Here is a 23,658-nt window from a genome sequence, read left to right on the forward strand (position 1 = left end):
TGTCTGCCTTGCTTAGGGAGCATGAGTACAAATACTGCAAAAGGCACTGCTCCATTGTTATGCTGCCCCTCGTGAGCCACAGAGGGTGATTTATGAACATAAACGCAGGCTGCATTGGGAAAATTCAGGTTTTTTGCCGCTCGGGAACGTACATTCATGGACAAGCCGGGACACCATTCCTACCAAATGACATTGTCATAAACTGAGTTATTGTCCCCACTGTTATTTTGGGGGATCCCACATACCCACTTTTGCCTTGACTTATGAAACTGTACCCTGATTTCAGACACCCTGGCAAAAGACGGTTTAATTACTCTCTCAGGATATGTAGAATGGTTGCTGAATGTGCATTTAGCAGACAGAAATCCCGCTGGTGCTATTTACAGACCCGTTTGGATTCCAGTGTCATCAATGCTGTCCGTACCACTGTGGCTTGCTGTGCTCTTCACAATCTTTGTGAAGTCAGAAGTGAGCCATTTCCCCCTGAACGAACCTATGACATTATGGGGCCGCTGAATCAGTACACTCCGTCAGAAAGTCCATCTACCACAGTTGGAAGTGGATGCACCTGGGCAACATAGTCAGGGATATTTTGCGCTCCCACCTTATGGACTTGAATGGCCCAATGGAAAAAGGGGAATAGTACTTTATGAATATGCTTGTTGGAACAGGGTGGGAGGGAGGCCTCATTGATTGCGTGGTGTTTCAGTGCCTGAGGAGGAGTGGGGAGTTTAGTGCCATGCAATATGCTTATGAATGACATGACCACTTATGAAAGAGGGGGTGAGGGTTATTCATATGGATTGATGTAAGGAAGGGATTGAAGTAGGAATTGCTATAGATAACTTATTGAGGGATAGTCTTTGCACACTAATTCTTAATTATCCCTGAACATGAGTTTATCTTTATTACTTTGAATACAGATTGCATGATGTGAAGCAATGACAGCAATAAACATTCCTGAATAAATAAAAAGCTTTATTTATAAACATGAATTAGAAAAGTACAATATTCATCCATTCCCAGGCAGGTCAGCCCCAATTACCACACCAAAACACCAGTAACGACAGAATCTTACAGGGGAAAAAAAAATAAAAACAAAGTGCATATAAACAGTACAAACAGTGAAGCCATGTGGAAGACAGAAACCCCCTACCATGGCACATCCCCTGGCAACCCGTTTCTCCTTTTCCTTCTTTCCCCATTTGCCATGCCTTTGGCACTGTAGGAAGTGGGGTGGAGGCATCCACAGGGGAGAGGGTAAATATGGAGAGCTGCATGGGGCAAGGTTGCCCTGTCCAGCCGCTCATGGGACCTGACTGCATGTACCACTCAGCCTTGGGAGGTTTCAGAGTAGCAGCCGTGTTAGTCTGTATCCGCAAAAAGAACAGGAGTACTTGTGGCACCTTAGAGACTAACAAATTTATTAGAGCATAAGCTTTCGTGGGCTACAGCCCACTTCTTCGGATGCATCCGAAGAAGTGGGCTGTAGCCCACGAAAGCTTATGCTCTAATAAATTTGTTAGTCTCTAAGGTGCCACAAGTACTCCTGTTGTTCTTTCAGCCTTGGGAGTCTTCCAAGCTGCTTCTGGACTGCAGCACAGGGTAGGTAGCATGCAGGGCACTCAGGTTGTGGTGTGGGTGATGCAGCAGGAGCCACTACTCTTGCAGTCATTAGTGGCATGAGCCGCTCAAACTGTTGTTTCTGCTGAGCTCAGTCTTTCTCCCTTGGCTGCCATTCCTGTTCCAGGAACTACAAAGCAAGTGCCTGCTCCTGCGCTGAAACCCTGTCCTCAAGATGTGCGGCCATCCTGAGCCTTTCCTCCGGCCTCTTGCCATGCCTTTCCTCTAGCCACAAATCCCTCCGTCTTTGATACAGGATCTGTTTGTTGGCCCTCTCCAGAACTTCAACCACAAGTTCATCATGGAAACGCTTCCTCTTGGAATAGTCCATGAAGGTCCATTGGCCCAGGCTTCTGCTGCAATGTGGGCTAGCTGTGGAGATGCTGCAATCAGTAGAAGTCAAGGGGCCTGGAACAGGACAAGACACAGCGGGTTATTGTCTCAAATAGCTCAGTGCAGGAGCACAGAAAAAGTTCTTGTGGAATTTCAAAGACATAAAATGATACTTTCACAAACGGAACTTCAATATATTGTGAGAGGGATGCTTCAGACCACAGAAGCTCCTGGAAACAGCCTAATTAATTGCAGCAAAAGACATCCAGACACAACTGTTAGTTAAAAATGCAAAGCTGTTTTTATTTTAGAAAATTGCAGAACTACTTGGGTTTTTTTGGGGGGGAGAAATCAGTGGCTCTGCGACAAAAGCTTTTTCTATCAGTGCATCCTTCCATATTTTGGAGGACATAATAGTTCTTGTGGTGCCTGATTGGCAAAGGGAGAAATTATTCCAAGCTGCCGGTGGGAAACCTGCAGTTTATATACTCTAAGTATTCAAACATATAGTAACTGAACAGTACTTTGATGAGGGGGACAGGCTAGTCAGCTACTGTGGTGTCCCTAGAAAATATGTCCTTCCCCGAAATATGACTACCTATCTGGAGTTCCTGCTTCCGGAAAAGTTTGCAGCTATCAGCATCCAGGATTGGGTCAGGATTCATGAGAAAAATCAACAGGATGCTGCATTAGCTTCCACATGGCTTATCCTGTCATGGCTGCATGCAAACACACAGGACTTCATAGCCTTCCTCCCCCCAGCACATTTCTGGACAAAGTTTCCAACCCCAGTCATATTTGGGACAAATGATTTTGTCACCTGTGGACTGCATGGACTACCTGTAACTGAAATGGACCAGATTTGTAAAACTGAACACATTTCCACCTGCCCCACACCGTTTCCAGATGGCTTGACAGACCGGTGAGTGGTTACAGAATGGTATACTTACAGGCATGGCAATGGAAGGTTATTGCCTTTAAGAAACAGGAATGACCCTACCAAAAAATCTGTGCCTTTTCAGTAACAATACACATTAAAGATGTTCTTTACTGTTTGCATTTCCCAATTGTCACTTTGAACTCCACATGGTAGGGAGAGAGGGGGAAGGGGATGCCAAGCCACTGACGTACAATGCGCCATTAGCTTATACACGTTGCTAGCAAGGGCTTCTCATAACCTTTGCTTTGATTCATAAAGTAGAAATCCCTCCCATTACTGTAGTAACAAACATTGACATGGAGCCAGAAACTTACCAGGCTCAGGGGCGGCTTCTATCAGCTCTGCAGCAGGCGGTTTCTCTGGGGAACATCAAATGGCTCCTTCAAGTGTAGGCCCAGAACGTGCTGCTGCTGCTCTTGCTCCAAACCTGCTTTGGGACTGGTTCCAGCAACAGAGTGAGTCCACTGTCCTCCCTCGGTGCCTGCTGCTGGCTCCCATCAGTCCCCATGCCGGATTCTGAGGCCAGCTGACCAGGTCGTCATCGCCGCCACCACCATTGGCTCCATGCTGGGCACAATGCCCAGCAGCTGGTCAAACTCCTCATAAAACTGACATGTCGTCGGCAAGTTGCCTGAGGAGTGGTTCTGGTCCCTGGTTTTCCGATACTCACTTTTGAGCTGCTTCATCTGCTCCCTGCACTGGCCACCAGCTTCTTCGCTATTTGCGTATGCGTAGTCATTCCTAGTACTCTCACTAAAGTCCACAGTTTTGCTGGCCTTGCACCAGAGATTTACCAAAATCTGGCTGTGCTCCCACGACCATGAAGCAACGTGCTTTGCAAAAGGCATCTGCTGTTCAGTCTTCACTGCAAACACAGAAGGCTCTCTGATGGTGCATTTGCAGCTGAGTGGTCAGAAGACAAAGGAAGGGTTAACGTTGACTCACTGAGCTGCTGCTATACACCAAGGGGAGTTGCTCCTGTTTTCACTGGAGTCGACTGGAGATTCTTGGGATAGAAAGGACAAAGGAAGTTGGCCCATGGGATTGTGGGATACTTTTGGTGGACTTTCAGGACCCAAGTCGGGGGCGGGGAGGGGGAGGCTGTGTCTACACTGCAAAGCAATAGGACTTGAACCCTTGGTCACAGCTTGACTGGGGCTCAGATCCTCCAGCCCCATTGGGTCCTAGGACCCTAGATCCAAGCCAGAGTCTGAGAGATTTGTGTATAGACAGAAAGAGATTTTGGGCTCAAACCTTAGTCTGATCCCAGGTTTACGTTGCAGTTTAGACATATCCTAAGTCAATGGTTCCAACCAGTGGTACGCAGAGGTCTTCCAGGGGGTACATCAACTCATCTAGATATTTGCCTAGTTTTACAACAGGCTACGTAAAAAGCACTAGCGAAGTCAGTACAAACTAAAATTTCATACGACTTGTCTAAATGACTGCTATAAATACTATGTGCTGAAATATAAGTACAATATTTATATTCCAATTGATTTATTTTATAATTAGATGGTAAAAATGAGAAAGTCAGCAATTTGTCAGTACTACTGTGCTGTGACAATTTTGTATTTTTATGTTTGATTTTGTAAGCAAGTAGTTTTTAAGTGAGATGAAACTTGGCATATGCAAGATAAATCACACTCCTGAAAGGGGTACAGTAGCCTGGAAAGGTTGGGAGCCATGGCTCAAAATGGCTGTTCTGACCCTTCCTTTATATGTGCAGTCCTTTAATAGTTTAAAAATATAATTAGGCTCGGTAGCAGTGATGAGCACTGGCATGCTGGAGACCTGGCCTTGGGAACAGAAATAATATATTCTACACACAACTGCCAAGTTTTGTGCAGCTCCATATGAGACATTTTATGCAAGTTTACAAATGTGCAAATTATCACATTATGTAATGTATATTTTCAAATAACTTGTATACACCCCTAAATTTCAACTTAAGGTCAATACACCCTGCCGTAAGCAGCAGCAGAGGTAGGACACAAGTTTGACAGCTCTGGCAGGTGGGCGGGTGGCGGAAGAGTGTCAGGGGAGTAGATGGGTGATGCCAATTGGGGGCATGGCAAGGTGTATTTGTAGGGGCATTTGGGAGGCTGGGGGTAGCCAAGAAAAGCAAGATCGGGCAAGGTTCAGTGGCTGGGGGAAATGTGGGGATAAAAGTCTGAGGATAGCTAGGTTTGTGGGCGTGTCAGAGGAAGATGGGGTGCCTGGGTTAGGATTTTATGGGAGCTTGGGGAGGGGTGCATCTGGAACCTGTCCAGGGTTTGGGTTGGTAGGTATATATGAGTGTCTGGGACGTCTGGGGCTGGCTGATTGCTGGGAGAAAAGCCAGAGACCAGTACTGAATCCCTCTCACCTGTCCTCCTCACTTGCTGCTGCCACTGCTGCCGCCATTTGCCTGCTGTTACCACCTGCTCTTTCTCCATTCCTACCCAGCAGGAACATGGAAAGACAGAGGCCGCTCATTTGCCCACACAAGGTGCACCACAGCAACCTCTGGCAGCCGTGAGCTACAACTGCAGCCACCCCTGCACTCCAGCTTGCCTGCATTCCTGCTGTTCCATGTGACACTCAGGGCTGCAGGAATATGCAAGGGGCAGCCAGGGTGAGTGAGTGTCCCAGGAGAGGTGAGATGTTTGGCAAGTCTGTCTACAGGTCACTTACTGGTAAGGTACTTTGTCCTCAGTCTACGCCACTGCACTTACAATGGCAGCAGATTAGTTTTATGGGAGGAAAATGAGAGGAAAGGATTAAAGTGTGAATAAATATGGTCCAAAAGTGTTGGCATACCCAAATGTTTGGACGGAGTCTCCAAATTATAGTTTTCTTCTATCTTTGGCTACTCAGCAGTATTCCATAAGTAACAATACCACCTCTCTGCAGTTATATAGCAGTTTTATGAGTAATTTTCATACAGTGCTTAAAATGATATGTTAGCATTATTACAACATGCATTTTAAGAGCTTCCCAGTCAAGAGGATCTTCATAATATAGGCCCATTTCAGACCTCAGAGAAATGGATACATATGTTAGTGTGATTTTAAAAGATCAATAGTATATTTCAGCCCATCTGCTATTTCAACCACGCTAGGAAGGGGGGAGGAACATGCTGAGCCTCATTAGCTTCTACCCGGTCCTAAAACTCACATCCTTACAAATGGTCTCTAAAAAACACTGGTTTTCCCTATTTTTATCATATTTTTCCAAAATCTTCCTTTGAATAAGGGAGTGGGAAGAGTCACTTTGCTGCCTTCCCTTCCAAAAGGGAGACAACGTTTGTTAATATATTGCAAAAAGGCTATCAAATTTCAACCTCCTTTATGCAGATCAAATCTTTCTCCCTAGACTGGACCATAAATCAGAAGGGGCCCCTCCTCCTAATCACCAGTAGAGTCCTTATCAGATTACACCAGCTGAGATAGCAAGCAAATTGGCAAATACCCAGTCAGTTCTTAAAAATGCATTTGGCGTAACACAAACTTCACTGAGCAATAATTTGCTCCTCTTGCATGTGTAACACATTCTGCCCAGCATTATTTATCTTATTTATTACCTATTGCCCATTAAGTAAGAAGAAGGTCACCGCTATTTGTTCTTACACCAAATTCAGCTTTCAAATGAAATGAGTTGTTTAAAATGGTGGGCTGAATGCTAATCAAGTCTCCAATTTAGATGCATTGGAATAAAATTATACTCCCCTCCTGCCCCAATTCTCTCAGATCAGTGCTGGATTCTTTTCCAACTGCAAAAAAACCAAGATGTGAGATGGGTGCAATGTTGTTCTTGGCACAATACAAATCAAAAACTAAAACAGAACCAAGTTATATAAAAATGGGAGCAAGTTCTCCCTCCACTGGATGCAACTTTCAGCTACTGACAGTAAGTCTCTATTGCAACTGTACCGAGACAGTAAATAAACTGGGGAATAAAACTATGTTCTCCATCATTTACCTTTCATAGGTGCTATATGCATGAATTATAAGGGAGGCAAAGTACATTCAACTTAATTAGCCATAATTATGAGTCCCAATGTAACAGAGTAGCAGTTTCTGTATTAATATGTGATACCAGCAGCTGTACAAATACTCCGTTGTGCCAGTCTTGCTGTCCTCAGTAAAAGTGACAAAGGCCTTAATGCAAGAGTTGCCTACTATACTGTACTTACTTGTACCATAATACTCTGTACTTTAAAACTGGGAACTAAGAATATTTTATTGTCTCTCATGCGTTGTACTGCCATAGCATGAACAATAGCTATTCAGGGTTAGTTGGCACTCTCAACATAAACTCTATTTTAAGAGGCTAACAACTAAGCCAATGACACAAGGCAGGGAAGCCAAGCATCTGAGAAGAGCTACATCTTTTGCTCCAAATCTGGCAGGAGCTAGGTGTGCAACTTGACAGAGAAGGTAGAGAGACTTGGATATAGTTGGCACCTTTAATTACTCTGTAGTGTCCCCTCTGACTATTTTAAGAGCAGCATTAACAAAGGCTCTGGGAGAGCAAGTGTTTAGCACTTCTCGGGCAGAGGGACAAGACGCCTCTTCTGACAAAAGAACTCAGAATGGATAAGGAAAGGCTCTGGAATCAAGCATTCATGAAGTCATTTTAATTCCTGAAAATTAATCTGCTGTCCAATGAATAGTAACAGATTTTAATGTGCGTGCTCCTTTTTAACCACGCTTCTAGCTGACGCACCTTGTTGAAGACCCAGATCTCCCCGTTCACTGTTGGCCTGGGAACACCATGCCCATTGTAGTGAAAGAGGACTCTCTCTTCCTTGGCATTTCGACGCAGCGATGTACATAGTTTCTTAACTTCATCCACCGTAGGATCGAGGCTCTGCTTGTACCGGGCCTGGTGATACCAAAAATAAGTTAACAGTTAATTATGTGCACATGCATACTTGAGATGCATAGAAGCATAAACACTTCAATACACAGGAAACAGTATGCATTACGTATAACGCTTACTAAACAACCGAATGGCAAAACATTTCTGCTACTTTTCTTCTCTCCACTGTTTGACCACTTCACCTGTCCTGTGCACACCTTAACACTGATCCATTTCACCCAGGGACTGCTACTGGCATTCCAAATGCCTCAACAACTTCAAACAGCTGCTTCTATTTACTGATTTTAAATCAGCCTACCCCAACATTGTTTTCGTTTCCCTATTCACAATTTCCCGCCCCGAGGCTCAGAATTGACAATATTCAGTCTTGCACTATTGACACATTTACGGTCAGATATTTCTGCAACCTTTCAGGGCTAGATATTGGTTCTAGCCTTGAAAGGCCTGAAGTATCTGTGCAGAACAGCTATTTTAGGTAACTGTTTAAATGTTTTTAAAATTATTTTTCCTCCCTTCTGAGCTCTGTTATAGTTGGACTCTTGGTACAAAGGCACTTCTCTTTACTAGTGGATAGATCCAAAAATAGCCCCAGTAAAATAACCGTAACATCTAAAACAGTGGGTCTCAATCATTTTTCACTTCAGAGCTAAAATCCTCCTGCCATTTCTTGCTGGACCCACCAAAATGCTTTGCAGACCCAAAAGGATTGATGGATTGAGGCCACAGCAAGGACCCATAGCTGGTTTGGGGTAGGGGATTGCTGGGCACTGAGTGGAGATAGCAGGAGGAGTGAAGGGGTGCCCAGTGGGGGCAAGGTGTGCTGATACCCAGGAAGATCCTGGCCAAGAGAGGGGAGTTTTTCCCTCCCAAACACAACACTCAACTGGACGGCTACTGCTGCCTCCAGGTTAGGAAGAATGGGGAACTGCGGTGAGGTTTCAGCAGAACTGAACATAGAGGCACAGCAGACATAGGAAAAGGAGAGAGCAAACTGTCTTCTCTCCCTCCACCCATTACTCTTGCAGGGTTGTACTGCTCTTAGGATTGCCACTTGTGTGCAATGCAGACAGTAATGCAGATATCCTAAAACTCATGATAAAATCTTTATACTTCACTATCCCATCATGTATTCTCTACATACTGATATAACACACTGGAAGTGCCATTTTTAACACCTTTCATGTTGAAAAATCTGTAGCAACATACCAAAGACATTTTGCATAAAAGGAAGAGGGAAATGGCTAAGTACTGCATGCACGGCAGGGTAAGGGCCAAGTATAATACTATAGTAACTGTGTAGACAGATGAGAATGTAAAAAAGGTGATCTAAGATACGAAAGCTTTTGCAGGAAAAAAATATGCCTCCCGATAAAGGTCAGAAAAATAGCTGGATTGTGGCAATAGTTCAGTCTAAATATAATGAAGCTATATACAATTTCAGTAATAACGTCACTTTAAACGATGTAGGTTTCTCCATCACAATAGCTCATTAACATAAACAGGTCTGCAAGGTTAGAAATGCTACTGGGTCTCAAAATGAGCTCTTTCCTCCTTTGCACATATGAAGGACTACACTAGAAGAATGCTAAATTAAGATGTAGTCACTTTAAAGGTCAGCTAGTGGTCAGGACATGCCAAAATAGGTTAAATAAGCCTGATGAATTATGGGAAAATAAACTAATGCCTGCACTATCAGCCAGCACCAGTTAACGATATTCACCACTAACTCAGACAAACTTTTTGAACTATGTCATGTCAAAGTTCTAATCTACTATAACACTGGAGTGTTTGATGGAGCTGGCTACCTAACTTTTAGCTATTAACATCAGCTCTCAGGTTACTCCAGAGTCCAGGCACTTCAGGCTTACTGAATGTGCCATATATGCTAAGGACCTTATTATTAAATTTATTCAAGATTTTTATATTAACATTATATGTCATAGTCTGACATCCACAACTCAGAACACTGAGCAGATTGCACCACAGAACACATCTTTTCTGACAAACACATTCCAACAGAAACCATGCACCCAAAACCCCACACTGGATACCTGCAACCTGATGTTCATGCAGCAATGTTAAATAGGAACCAAAGACACCTAAAGGAGCAGCAGCTTTCACTTTCCTTCTGGGTGATCCTATTATAACCTTGGGTGCTACATCTCAACTACAGCTCAGTCCTAACACAATGTTACATTGTAACACAACATTGTAACGCAATGTTACAAACATGAAAATTCCAGAGCATTTCAGCCCACGTTGGAGCATAACTTCAGTGAAAATCAATGCTACAAGACCATTCTTATTCAACGACTTGATGAGGGAAGTAGAAGTAACCATGACTTTAACAAAGCCACCCACCATAAAAACATGCATCCACTGTATAAAACCATGCAGATTCCAATGCTTTTGTGTCAAGGGCCATGAAACCTAAGCCAACATGTTCAGCGAATCCTCCATGTGGAAGCTGGCTTGCTTGTCAAACTTAAGGTGTACTATTGAGCCAAAGCCTGGTGACAAGAAAATGCCTTTTAACTGCCCTTTGGAAAATCAGAGTCTCTGTCTCTCCCAGACACTCAGAACAGACGTACCCAAGGGACTAGAAATCCGGAATCACAATGGCCTCAAGAACTAAAACTGCTATATTACAGCAGACAAGAACTGCATATAAGAATAGGACAATCTTAAACAGATACAAAACATTTTTTACCTTAGACTGTGCACCTTAAGTACAGTTTTGCAAGCTACGAAGACAATTAAATCATTTTTTATATATTAAAGGATTTCCATAACCACTCCCAGTACATTTTACATTTTTTGTATCTTTAATCAACACAACAGACAGCTAAACAGAACCGTGATAACTTGGTTTCAATGTTTCTCAATTAACACTCAGCATTTCAAGCCAATAAGCAAAAAGAATGCCTTGCAGTGCCTGGTTTCAGCCCTTTAAAACACATTCCTGAGTGTGCAGCATTCAAGCAGCAGTCACAACAAGGAGGCTAAGGAACGGAGGCCTTGTTCTGTCACACTTGGATGTTCTCTAGGAGTTTCCTCACTAGGCAAAGAAAAGGGAAGACATTAGCCTCAGCACTGGCTTCTCTCTCCCCACTTACAGTACATAAGAAAGGCCGTACCGGGTCAGACCAAAGGTCCATCTAGCCCAGGATCCTGTCTACCGACAGTGGCCAATGCCAGGTGCCCCAGAGGGAGTGAACCTAACAGGCAATGATCAAGTGATCTCTCTCCTGCCATCCATCTCCACCCTCTGACAGACAGAAGCTAGGGACACCATTCCTTACCCGTCCTGGCTAATAGCCATTAATGGACTTAACCACCATGAATTTATCCAGTTCTCTTTTAAACTCTGTTATAGTCCTAGCCTTCACAACCTCCTCAGGTAAGGAGTTCCACAAGTTGACTGTGCGCTGCGTGAAGAAGAACTTCCTTTTATTTGTTTTAAACCTGCTGCCTATTAATTTCATTTGATGACCCCTAGTTCTTGTATTATGGGAATAAGTAAATAACTTTTCCTTATCCACTTTCTCCACATCACTCATGATTTTATATACCTCTATCATATCCCCCCTTAGTATCCTCTTTTCCAAGCTGAAGAGTCCTAGCCTCTTTAATCTCTCCTCATATGGGACCCGTTCCAAACCCTTAATCATTTTAGTTGCCCTTTTCTGAACCTTTTCTAGTGCCAGTATATCTTTTTTGAGATGAGACCACATCTGTACGCAGTATTCGAGATGAGGACCTTATTTATATAAGGGCAATAATATATTCTCAGTCTTATTTTCTATCCCCTTTTTAATGATTCCTAACATCCTGTTTGCTTTTTTGACCGCCTCTGCACACCGTGCGGACATTTTCAGAGAACTATCCACAATGACTCCAAGATCTTTTTCCTGACTTGTTGTAGCTAAATTAGCCCCCATCATATTGTATGTATAGTTGGGGTTATTTTTTCCAATGTGCATTACTTTACATTTATCCACATTAAATTTCATTTGCCATTTTGTTGCCCAATCACTTAGTTTTGTGAGATCTTTTTGAAGTTCTTCACAGTCTGCTTTGGTCTTAACTATCTTTAGCAGTTTAGTATCATCTGCAAACTTTGCCACCTCACTGTTTACCCCTTTCTCCAGATCATTTATGAATAAGTTGAATAGGATTGGTCCGAGGACTGACCCTTGGGGAACACCACTAGTTACCCCTCTCCATTCTGAGAATTTACCATTAATTCCTACCCTTTGTTCCCTATCTTTTAACCAGTTCTCAATCCATGAAAGGACCTTCCCTTTTATCCCATGGCAGCTTAATTTACATAAGAGCCTTTGGTGAGGGACCTTGTCAAAGGCTTTCTGGAAATCTAAGTACACTATGTCCACTGGATCCCCCTTGTCCACATGTTTGTTGACCCCTTCAAAGAATTCTAATAGATTAGTAAGACACGATTTCCCTTTTACAGAAACCATGTTGACTATTGCTCAACAGTTTATGTTTTTCTATGTGTCGGACAATTTTATTCTTAACTATTGTTTCGACTAATTTGCCCGGTACAGACGTTAGACTTACCGGTCTGTAATTGCCGGGATCACCTCTAGAGCCCTTTTTAAATATTGGCGTTACATTAGCTAACTTCCAGTCATTGGGTACAGAAGCTGATTTAAAGGACAGGTTACAAACCTTAGTTAACAGTTCCGCAACTTCACATTTGAGTTCTTTCAGAACTCTTGGGTGAATGCCCAAGTATTATTATGAAGGTGCTGATTTGCAAAATGTGCATCTTAAATCATATTCTGCCTGTTGGCACCTTTACAAGACACTATAACCAGAGCCCTCAAGTAGTGAGTAATTTTTCAATTCCCACTTTTTTTTTTTTTTTTTTTTTTTTTGAGAACTTACTCATTGAAATATACCTCACGTCCTTTTAGCATAAATATTAAATACAGCTCACAATTCATGAAGGTGAATGCACACTTTAAAACAAAAGCCTACATATCTACAGATCTGAGACAAACATATCATCTACACATTTATAAACACAGGGCTGCAGGAGGAGGGGGCGGGAGGGGGAGCAGAGCCTGCAAATGAGCAGATAAACGCCTACCTGTCAGCCAAGGACTTTTAGCCATCGCTCTACTCAGCTTATTCTGATGCACATTACAACAAGCCAATATCTATTAGTTTGACCCATGATGAGAAAAATAACCAGTCAGTTGTTTTGTGTTTTTGATAAAACTTTAAGAGCTTTTTCAGTGATGAGGAGGAGAATCAGAAAAACAAACAACTACAAGGAAAGTCCAGCTTTTTACTATTTCACTCTGTGTGTGTGGGGAGGGGGGGGTAGTATAACGGGTGGTAGTGTGAGGGAGTTAACATTCATAATAAGATGATAATTGCATCTGTTTCTCTTTCCAGAATTGCTGCTGCAAAGTCTGTAGAGGGGAGAGAGTGGATTGGAGTACAAAGAAGAATATGAAAACACCAGATTTTTTTTTAACATCTGGTTATTTTACCAGATGTTAGATTGCCAAAGTGAGTTCTCTAAAATACAGTGCACAGCTGTTGTCCGGTATTGGTGACAGCTCAAATCTTGTACAAACAGTAAATAAGGATACAGAAATCCAGACCAAAAATACATATCACTCATCTAACAAAACTGCAGCTTAAAGTCTCCTTTCCAACAAATGCTCTCCTGCATTTTGATTGCTGTCTCTCTTAAGACACAGACATCCCTATCTTTCTATGAAATCTTGCATCTATTGCCTGCAATTTTATTCTGTTCTCCAAGAAGGAATATTTTAAACTCTGAACAAAGCTCCATTTAGGGAACGATGGAAGGGCTGAGATTGAAGTGTTCTCTGTTCAAGCCCATCCTGTAAAACTGAAATATTTCATAGTGCATGTTCATTTCTATGTAAGAAAATAAAGAGTCCCCCTCTGCAACAAAACACATAAAAGGAGAGCACAACCTATAGTTCTGTAGCCTAGAAGACATAACTATATTCTGCATGATGGATGTTATCTCCTTTGCCAAACCATTAGATTAGAAACAGCAAATTTTGAATGGGTGACAGAAGCTGCAGTTTGCATGGAACAGAGTTAATTTCATGAACAAAACTGTATAAATCTTCTATAAAAGCTCCAGTGAGAGGAGCTCTATAAATGCTTAGAGATTGCTGACAATAGGTTATCCTTGGGTGGGAACTGAAAGACCATTTTCCTCAGGATGCAGTGTCACTGTGCCTCCATGGGTCACAACTGACAATACCAAATTCAGGACAAACTGCTGAGAAATAGGGCAGACACACCCCAAAACTGGTGGTTATTCTCCCATAAGATATATCAAACCAGCAACAAAAGTAAACTTCTGTTTCAACACACAGGCTAACAAGAAGTCAGAAAAGCAGTGTCCTTAGGTATTCCAGTCCTGGATTCAACACCCAGACACTAAACTTAATGATAAGTGGTTATTTAAAACCAATTTCATCAAACAAAAGGGTTCTTCTGATCCCAAAGGACCAGCCACACACCCAGGTCAATATATAACTCAGATCTTACCCAATAATCATGCTGTTGCCAATCCTTTAGTATCTAAAATCTGAAGGTTTATTTATAAAAAGAGAGGAAGAAAGGTGAGAATTAAAATTGGTTAAAGGAATCAAATACATACAACAATTGCAAAGTTCTTGGATCAGGCTTGTAGCAGTGATGGAATAAACTGCTGGCTTAAGTCAAGTCTCTGGTTGCTTCTAAATGGGAGCATTGGTTAGAATGCTCCCATTAATACAAGTTCATAGTCCAGAGGTTTGAGCAGGAAAGAGGCAAAATGGAGATGTTTCCAGGGCCTTTTACAGCTTCTGCCAAGTGAAGGGAAACCCATTGTTCTCATTGAGGAAAATTACAGGTAACAAGATGATATTTGGAGTCACATGGGCAAGTCACATGTCCATGCATGATTTCGCTTAGTCATAGCAGAGGCCATCACAGGAAAGTCCATTAAGTGTAGATAGGTGTCTTCCATGGCCCACTGGGAATTAAGTGTTCGTTGATGAGCCATTTTACTTGAATAGTCCCTTCAAGATGTGCAGGCTGAATACCATGTGGGTGTTACATTTGAAATACAAGTACATAGTTAATATTCATAACTTCAGATACAAAAATGACACAAGCATAGAAATAGCATAATTATATTCAGCAAATCATAACTTTTCTATAGACACCTCACTTGACATATTTTGTACAAGATTTGTTGCAATTATATAACACTGGTAGCAACAATGATCTACATGGTCATATTTTATCAGATAACACCACATGCGGACACCTATACCGTTGGTCACTTAGCTGTTAAACACAAAGTTGTACTTGAACACCATAATCAAGTACAATGGTGGCACAAGTGGCTTTGTTATTAATGGAAAGAAAGGTATCATTGGCATATTACTGATGTGTTGTGGGCACAGTAAGAACTTGCAGAAAAGTTTGTATGAACTCAGTTTCAATGAGATACTCGAGAGCTCAAGTCATGGGCTTTAAAACTTCCTACAGGCTACCTTCTAAAGTAGGCAGACAATTAAACTCAATGGTGAATCTACTGGAAGTAGGGTGATATCTCCCATGCTTCCCCCATCAAGGTCTCTTCATTCAGCTCTACATATAATGCTAAAGACATTAGACATATCGGGATACAGGTCCACACTGCTAATCAAAAGTCACAACTACTCATTCATTATACTGTTTTGTAGAATCTGTTTTGTTTTGCATTGAACTATTTACATTTCAGTTTTCACAGCTCTGAGAAACAAAGCAGCACGCATCTTTGTTCCCACAGTCGGCCCAGCGCACTTGCTTCACAACTGTATCAACTTTATAGCCTACAAATTTGCAGCTTACAAATTCACAGCCATTACCCTCTTCTCAAAAAGATTTGCCAAGGGCATTGGTATATAAAATCATATACCTTTGGTTTTAAGATTAAGTGGACTGAAATGCATCACTATGCACTAACCCATGGACAGTCGTTTCTTCCAGGTACTGGAAGAGTGCATTAAATCTTTGAACAACGCTGACATACTAATTAACCTGCTGTCTAGGAGTGTTCATTGATCCTAGAATTTTACCTCAACTTCTGACTGGGAAGGCATACCTTTAACACTTGGTTTTGTTTTTAATGTATTTCTTTTAGCTTTTAAACCTATTTCCTTCTCATCTCTTCCAGATCTTTAGAGTTAGTTTGTCTCTACACAGGTGTTTTTCATCCCTCTGCATGCTGCATTTTCCTCTGTCATAATTTTCTTTCTTAGTTATTTTCCATCACATTACTTTTGATCAATACATACTTTCAGGATGCTAGAAAACACTCCCTTACGCTAAAAGCAATTATCTGAAAAGTTTCTATGAGGCTTTAGGTCAGTACCCTCTACTTAGATAGTAGTTTATATTATTTTTAAAATAAAGAGTCACTAATTATTTTTTAAAGTTATTGGGCCACTGATTGTTACAGCACCTGAAGACCATGCTGGCCTCTCTTATCTTACGCTAGTTGTTACAAGAGGTAATAATAATTTTCTATTACTGTTACTGGGCACTGGCACACCTGGTACAGTTTCCTTTTTTTATAATATTTGTTGGAATAATTTTCTTTAGCCCTTGGCAAGAAGCCTTTGCCTCTTGTCACAGCTATCCGACAGGACAATCGGGATTTCCATTCCTTTGCAAATGCTATCCAGCTATATCTGTCGTTCCTAGCTGATGCCACAATTGTAGCCTTAGAGCTGTCAAAATACCAAGCTGAAAGGCACTGATGAACAAGTATGAAAGTGATGTCAGTTGACTTTACCGTGTGAATATGATTTTCGATCACCTTAATGACTTCAAGAGCAATAACCTTGGGGAGTCCTGATCTGGACGGTCTTTTGATGATTCTATTTATGCAATCACAGCTACAAGTAAGCTACAAGTTTTGCTTATTTATGCAATATTACCACACTATAATCTCCACACTTTCACACTGAGAACTGTACATCGCCATCTATGATCTGGTCTTCTTTACTCTAACTGATTAGCTTGAGATTCCATTTCAAAGCAAACTGAAATGCAGGAGACTGTTTAAGTTCCAAAACCTCAACAGAATCTAAACATTAACACCACATTTTAAAGCAGAAATTGAAAATCATTCCCCTCCCCACACCAAATAGTTAGCTAAAAATCAACTATTCAATCTAGAACTCTGTATTTCATATGCTACAGCTCAGGATAGCAGAAGCATCTGAAGTTGTGTAATAGGTGAAGATCCCTGCAGAGTTTTAAGTAAGGTCTTGCATTCTCCACAAATCAAGCTATACCTAATTCTGCAGCAAGGTTCTTTAATTCTGTGGCACTCCCATACAGCAGTCTGGAAATTCCCAAGTAATTTAATTTAAATTAAAAACTTGATTTTTCAATGAACTAAATGAGAGACTGAATAATACATTAATTACAGTAGACTATTTTATTATTATTATTTGTGTTATCCTAGTGCCAAGGAGCCCCAGTCATGGACCAAGACCCCATTGTGCTAGGTGCTGTACATGCATAGAACCAAATGACAGTCCCTGCCCCCAAAGACCTTACAATCCAAGTATAAAGACAAGAGCATAGATAGAGTTTCACTGATGGGGTCGTGCAAGGAAACAATGAGAATATTGGTCAGCATGATTAGGAATATTATCAATTGATTACACTCATTATTATGTGAACTTTAAATTTTAATGTTGCCTGCCCCCTACACAACAATTGTTAGCTTTCAATATGCCACAGACTCCAGTATTTGACAATACACTGCATTGAAGACATTGGTAGGGGAAAGCTGAAGTGGGGGCAGTTGTTGCTTCTGGCACTGAAGAAGGCATGGAAAGCAGTTTTAGACTATAAACTAAATGCATTAGCTGGATGTTTTTATAGCATGCGTAACAGCGAAACAGTTAAAACAGAGATTTAATAAAGCATCTTTGGGTTTCAAAGTTGCTGCATTGAAAGGGAGCATCTCATACTTGTTTCAGGCTGTCTGCAGACTCAGGAAGAAAACATTACATTGTTTTACTCGTTTCATATTTTCAAGTCTATCTCAAAAACCAAGTGGGCTAGAAACAATTTTACAAAAAGAAAAACAGACCATGGAGCACACTTTTACAGCCTTGGTTTGATTGATGATACTACCAGTTACCCTGTGAAGAAGATCCCTGAAATCACATCTGGAAAGGAAAAATTGTTTAGAAAAAATTGCCAGCATTCCAAAAATTAACACGGTGCCTGGTTGATATAGGTATGTGGTGTCTAAGATAATATTACGTATTTGTAAACATTTAGCAACTAACTTGAAAAATGTTAGTTATTGTAGTATTTAGGAAATTTTACATAAAAGCTTGAATATTTAAAGACTATTTTACAATTTAAAAATATGCTCAAATAGAGTCTTAAGCATCTATACTTTATCTTATATACAGTTTACACACACGTCAATCATCCTTTGCTTCCAGTAAATGACAGAGTGCCTGTCCTCATGACAAACCACAAAGACATTCATAGCCAGCCTTCCAGTGTTCAAAATATGGAGCCCCCATCCTATCTGAGAAATCAGAGGCCGTTTTCCCTACACCATAAATAACTTACAAATGCAAACATATCTGCCACTACCCTTCAGTCATAGAGGCTGTACTGCCAGTCAAAACAAGAAAGAGAGAGAGTCAGTCACCTGCAAAGTGAATGGATTTAAACATATAAAACATACACAGCCTTGGAAGCTTTAGAGAGAAGGACAGTGCTAACAGGGCTGAGAAAGTTCGGGTAACAGCTTTAATGGTTATAATTTTAGTTAACTTTTGATTCATACAATGCAACGATTACAATGCTCTAGGACAGTGCACACTCTATTTCAAAATGTATTTCATTACATAATACACATGAATGTAATTTGCCAATGCTAATAAAATATTTAAAACACCCTCTAAATAACCCGAGGTACCCCCCAACCGGACACACAGTCTTGAGCAAACAGACTTTGCGACAGGTCCTGGAGATCACAAGTTCAGGCTTAGCAGGCAACACAATTAAAACTAGCAGGTCAGGGTCTCCAAGTGCATCAAGACCACCTCATGGCCAAGGTGTCAAAGGCAAAGGAAAGACTTGAAAGAATCCTTATGGACACTCTCTTTCACCATTAATCAATCTCCTGATAAGACTAGCATCATCTCCATGCCATGCCATCAAGACCCAGACTGAAAGGGGCCTACAAATGTGAGGACGCCAGATGTTGCCTATAATAGCCTCTGCAACAGTGCTGGTTTATTTATTTTAAAACAATCAGGGTAGGAAAGGCCAAAAGAAAGATGCATACACATTGATCCACCTGCCACATATATTGGCAATAACATGATTGTCTTGTCCTATGGATCCCTACAATCCTATGCATATAGTTATTGGACAATATTTATTATAAACATTTGAATCCCAAGCCTCATACAAAAGTAATTTCAGGAACAGGACTCCTTAATTAATAGTCTTGTAGAAAGCTTATCTGCAGAGGAGAGGAATGGAGAAGGGGAAGAGGGATGTTCTCAGACTGATGTTATCAATAGGTTTTCGATTTGGGGGCGGTAGGGAGGGAGGTTATATTCTCTGTTTTATGTACACAACGTAATATTTAGGTTCAGGCTTCATAAGAAAGGGCAGTAACAGGAAGTTATTGATTTAGCAACTTTACCACTGTCATGAAAAACCAATCTATAAAAGAGATCACATCTGTAGAGAATGTATATTTGATACATCAAAACCACACAGATCACATACAAATACTTCTCCTCGCCTCAAGAAAACTGCAATGCTGTGGTGTTACATATCCAGGGCTTGGCACTGACTTTTGGATCTACAATATTTCAGTGTCATTTCCTCACAAGCTTCCTGTGCTAGATCAGTAAGACTGGGTTTTGTGTTTGTGTAGATTTCCCTTTCAGCATACCAATTGATGATTAAGCCACACAACAACTAATACGATTAACAGGTCAGGGAAAACACCTGGCGAAAGCCTTCAGTGGGTAACAGCACAGCCAGTAACTTAATAAGCCTCAGGTAAAGGCACTACATTGGTGGTAGCGGTGCTGCAACCACAGCAAATGAGGTAATGATGGAGCACAAGCATTACTGCCTTTCCTCTATTATTCTATACATTTCATGAGGGATTTCATTCTTTCATAGGATAAATAAAACATCTGCAGGTGAAACACCAACCTCACAAAGATGAGTTTCACTAGAGGGGAAAAACCAATTCACTGGATTCCTCAATTTCTACCCTGCTGGGAACTGTTGGAATATTTATCAGCTGCACAGAGCAATCCTGCAGTTCTGTGGATTTTTTGCAGTCGAATGAATGCGCTGCTTTGAAATCATTTGCCTAATTACATTTTTTAAAACTTTTAATAGAGTCAAAGCATAAATCAAGTGTAGTCAGGAAATTCAGAGTTAAAGCAGCCCCTTTGCCATGAATCATTTTGTAATGCTCAGAGTGGTGAGAACTGCGGCAGCTCAGCGGTTGTGCGACAAAGTATTGTGGCTGCCACCTAGGAGATAAGATTTTTATCTGTTTTTGGTTCCCCAGGTGGTTTGACCCTGCCAGATGCTGAGCTTAGGGAGCCTAGGGTAGTTAAATAGGAGCGAGTTCTGAAGGTGACAATTTAAGGGAAGGAGTTGTTTTGGGTTGCTAATGCTATTAATAGGCCAGTAGGGCAAGAAAGGGCTCAGAGCGTGGCCAAGGTTCCGGTCCTTGGATGGCAGTCACTGGCACAATGTGTGATGACAGAGAGACCAGGGCACTCCTCTGCTTTTTCATCAGGAGAAAGTAAACCTCCAAAAGGAGAAATTTAAGGGGGAGAGGGAACAGAATCTGTCATGAAGTCACATGATTAAAGCCTTGATCACCCATTTCCCTGCAGCTTAAGACCAGAATTCTGGTTCCAAGAAGAGCTCCACTAAGTTAAACCACAAGTGTGTGTGGCTAGATATCAGAGGGACTGAGGAAGGGCAGAGAAGCCACGTCATTTCCCAGCCCAGCCCTAAACAGAAAAGCACAACAGTAAGAGCTGCAACACCTGGATATAGTTTGGGTGAGGAGTAGAAAAGACAGCAGCTGTAAATAAATAGCTTGTCCTTTATTCGGCCTTTGTTACTTTACATTACTTTAATTTTGCATTATTATTGTAGGCAGAATAACAACACATAAAACCATTCATCTTCTATTACTGGGAACCCTTTGTGATCCTGTTATACTGATTTATTGTGTCTATGCAGTCTCCAAGTGGGAAGTTATTTTGCAATGGTGATTACTTCTAACAATCCCAAAATGGCTTACCCTAGAAACTTCACCTTGTATTAATATGTTGCTATTAAGGAGGCCTGGTGCTTTTGGATAATTTAGGGGAGACCGTAGGGAAATTTAATTATTAGAAGCAATTTCCTCAACTATTATTAAGCTGCAGAGATCTTAACTCCCCGCAGTGTCAATCTGACCAGACAGAGGGAAGAAAGCAGTGGGGGAAGCTACCCGGGGGAAGAGCAAGCTCAATCCTCATGTAGCTTGGATCTCCACCTTTCTAAAACGTAAGAAAACTTGCAAAAACACAAAAAAGTAAAACTTGGTTACATTATAATTAAGGCTGTAAATCTATTTCTTAAGGCAGCGTTTCCCAGCCTGGGGAGTATCAGATGGCTGGCAGAGGGGGCATGAGGCATTTTTGGTGAGCAGTGCCAGGGAGAAGGGGTTACGATCTATGACCCCTTTGACATGTTTTCATTGTGGCAGGCCGGGACAGTTCAGCTGTGGGACCAACCAAGATCAAAGCAAGCTGACCAGGGGGAAAGGGGGGGGGGTTCCCATGTTTGAGAACACAAGCCACGCACTGCAGGAGAAGGACCCTCGACACCCCCAGAACATTGCACGTATTGTAAAAGCACATAAAGTGCATGTGCCCCACTATGGGGGTGAGGAGTGCAATACAGAGGCCTAGAAAGATACCAATAAAAGTGAACCTGAACTGCAAAAAAGGAGGAAGACAGGGTTGTTAAACAAGGAATTGTTAATGCTATAAATATCCCTGTTCTTCAAATCTTCAGAACAAGACTACATGAGATATTAGTAAAGCAGATTATAGATGGAGGTATATGTCTATCTATGTAATTATAAAGATTCCTGATGGTGCTTTTAATTGAACTATTGGATGCCTCATTCACTTCAGGCCAGAGAGGACACAGCTACCTGCCAGCCAGAACACTAAGAAAGGACTGTATAGTTTAATTATAAGCACCTCAGTGAACCTTGAAATTATGTATTCTAAATTTTGCAAGTTGAAAAAATGCAGTCTCCCTGCAGGCAGCTGCATTGCACCACCCACTATGCTTTATACTGCAAACTAACCTACATGCACAAAAACTGACACTGTGACGCCAAAAGTTGCCCCCAGAGGTTCTACAGCTTTACGGCTGCCTGAGTTGTTAACAATTCTTCAACCAACAATTTTTAGAATAGCAACGTAGTCTATTAGCAAGTAGCAATGCTTATTTCAAAGTGCTCTGAAAACAAACATATACAAACACACACACTCTTGAGAGCTGAGCACCATCTAGTATGAAAACCTCTTGTTACATAGCAGCTAACCGAACCCATTTACAAGAAAAGCAAGAGTCTCTAGTTATACTGTTTCAATATCCAGATTCGTTATTTCCAGATGGAATATGTGAATACAAAAATGTCTACACCAAGGGCACTATTAATTAAGAAACCTGCATCCAGTAGTGCGGCCCAATCTGAATTTAGCTACACAGGGTTGGGGGGAGAAAAGGAAAAGGTACAAATGGGCATTTTAAGAGTTTTTGAGAAGGTAATGGAATTGAAACAAGACTTGCTTCAATTCCCCACATCCTCCTGAGTAGTATCTGCATGATGTGACTGAGGTAAATTTCAATTACCAATATTTAACCAGCCTGGTATACTCCTGAAGTAAGGAATTGCCACACTATCTTTACCAAGCAGTTGAAATTCACAGGTGGATGCAAGAATTCCGAAGAAACAAAAGGTTTCTGCTATTTAACGTAACTCAGATGAAATGTTTTGGGTGATATTAGTTATGAAGTCTGTTGATCAGAACAGTTTGTTTTAAAAGGAGAATTTGGACCTTTCCCTCAATGTCCCAAGCAAACACTCACATTGAAGAGTCTTCCTAAAATCCACTTTATGTATCCCCCTTAAAAAAGAGCCTTCTACTTTCTGGACCATATAGATCTATATCTCCATATAATTTTTAAGGGAGATGAACATATGGCACAAAAAGCATAAGGCTCCTGACCCCTCACATAAAGCAGAAAAGTTAAAAAGCACTGGCCTGCTCCTAGTTTCCTTCTAGGAGCAGAAAACAATTAAACACAAGATAGACTAAAGAACTTTGCATATAACGTCTTAGATTCCTTTTACTGTACTCTGTCTGGTGTTCCAATCAGAAAAGGAATGAAATGTATTACAAAGGTGTACAATATTTTACTGTGGCAAAAACGAGGGTGAATTGATGAAAATGAACAGAGTTCTGGATCTAGAATGGCATTATGCCAATGGTCCCCAAACTTTTTTCGTCATGCCCACCCTTACTCTTAATGGACCCTGTCTGTGCCCCCCAGGAACCGCGGTTGGGAGCAGGGGCTGGGAGCAGAGCTGCAGTAGGGGCCCAAGCTGCAGCTGGGACCAGGGGTGGGGCCAGAGCAGAACTGGGGGCAGAGCAGGGGTGGGCGGCACTCCCTCCCCGCCCCCCATGGGGGCTGGCCCAGGCCTCACTGCACCCCCCAAACGTTCCTCTGTGCCCCCTAGG

General features: G+C 41.6%; 1 protein-coding gene across 2 annotated transcripts in view; it reads right to left on the reverse strand.

The window, feature by feature from the left end:
* Nucleotides 1-23,658, reverse strand: part of RPTOR (regulatory associated protein of MTOR complex 1) — a 297,707-nt gene that overhangs the window by 196,218 nt on the left and 77,831 nt on the right. For both annotated transcript variants that reach the window (XM_065415691.1, XM_065415690.1), the window contains exon 4: nucleotides 7,607-7,765. In XM_065415691.1, coding sequence (XP_065271763.1) covers nucleotides 7,607-7,765 — 159 coding nt within the window. The remainder of the gene's footprint in view (nucleotides 1-7,606; nucleotides 7,766-23,658) is intronic.

The sequence above is a fragment of the Emys orbicularis genome, chromosome 13 (assembly GCF_028017835.1).
Source record: "Emys orbicularis isolate rEmyOrb1 chromosome 13, rEmyOrb1.hap1, whole genome shotgun sequence".
Lineage (NCBI taxonomy): Eukaryota > Metazoa > Chordata > Testudines > Emydidae > Emys > Emys orbicularis.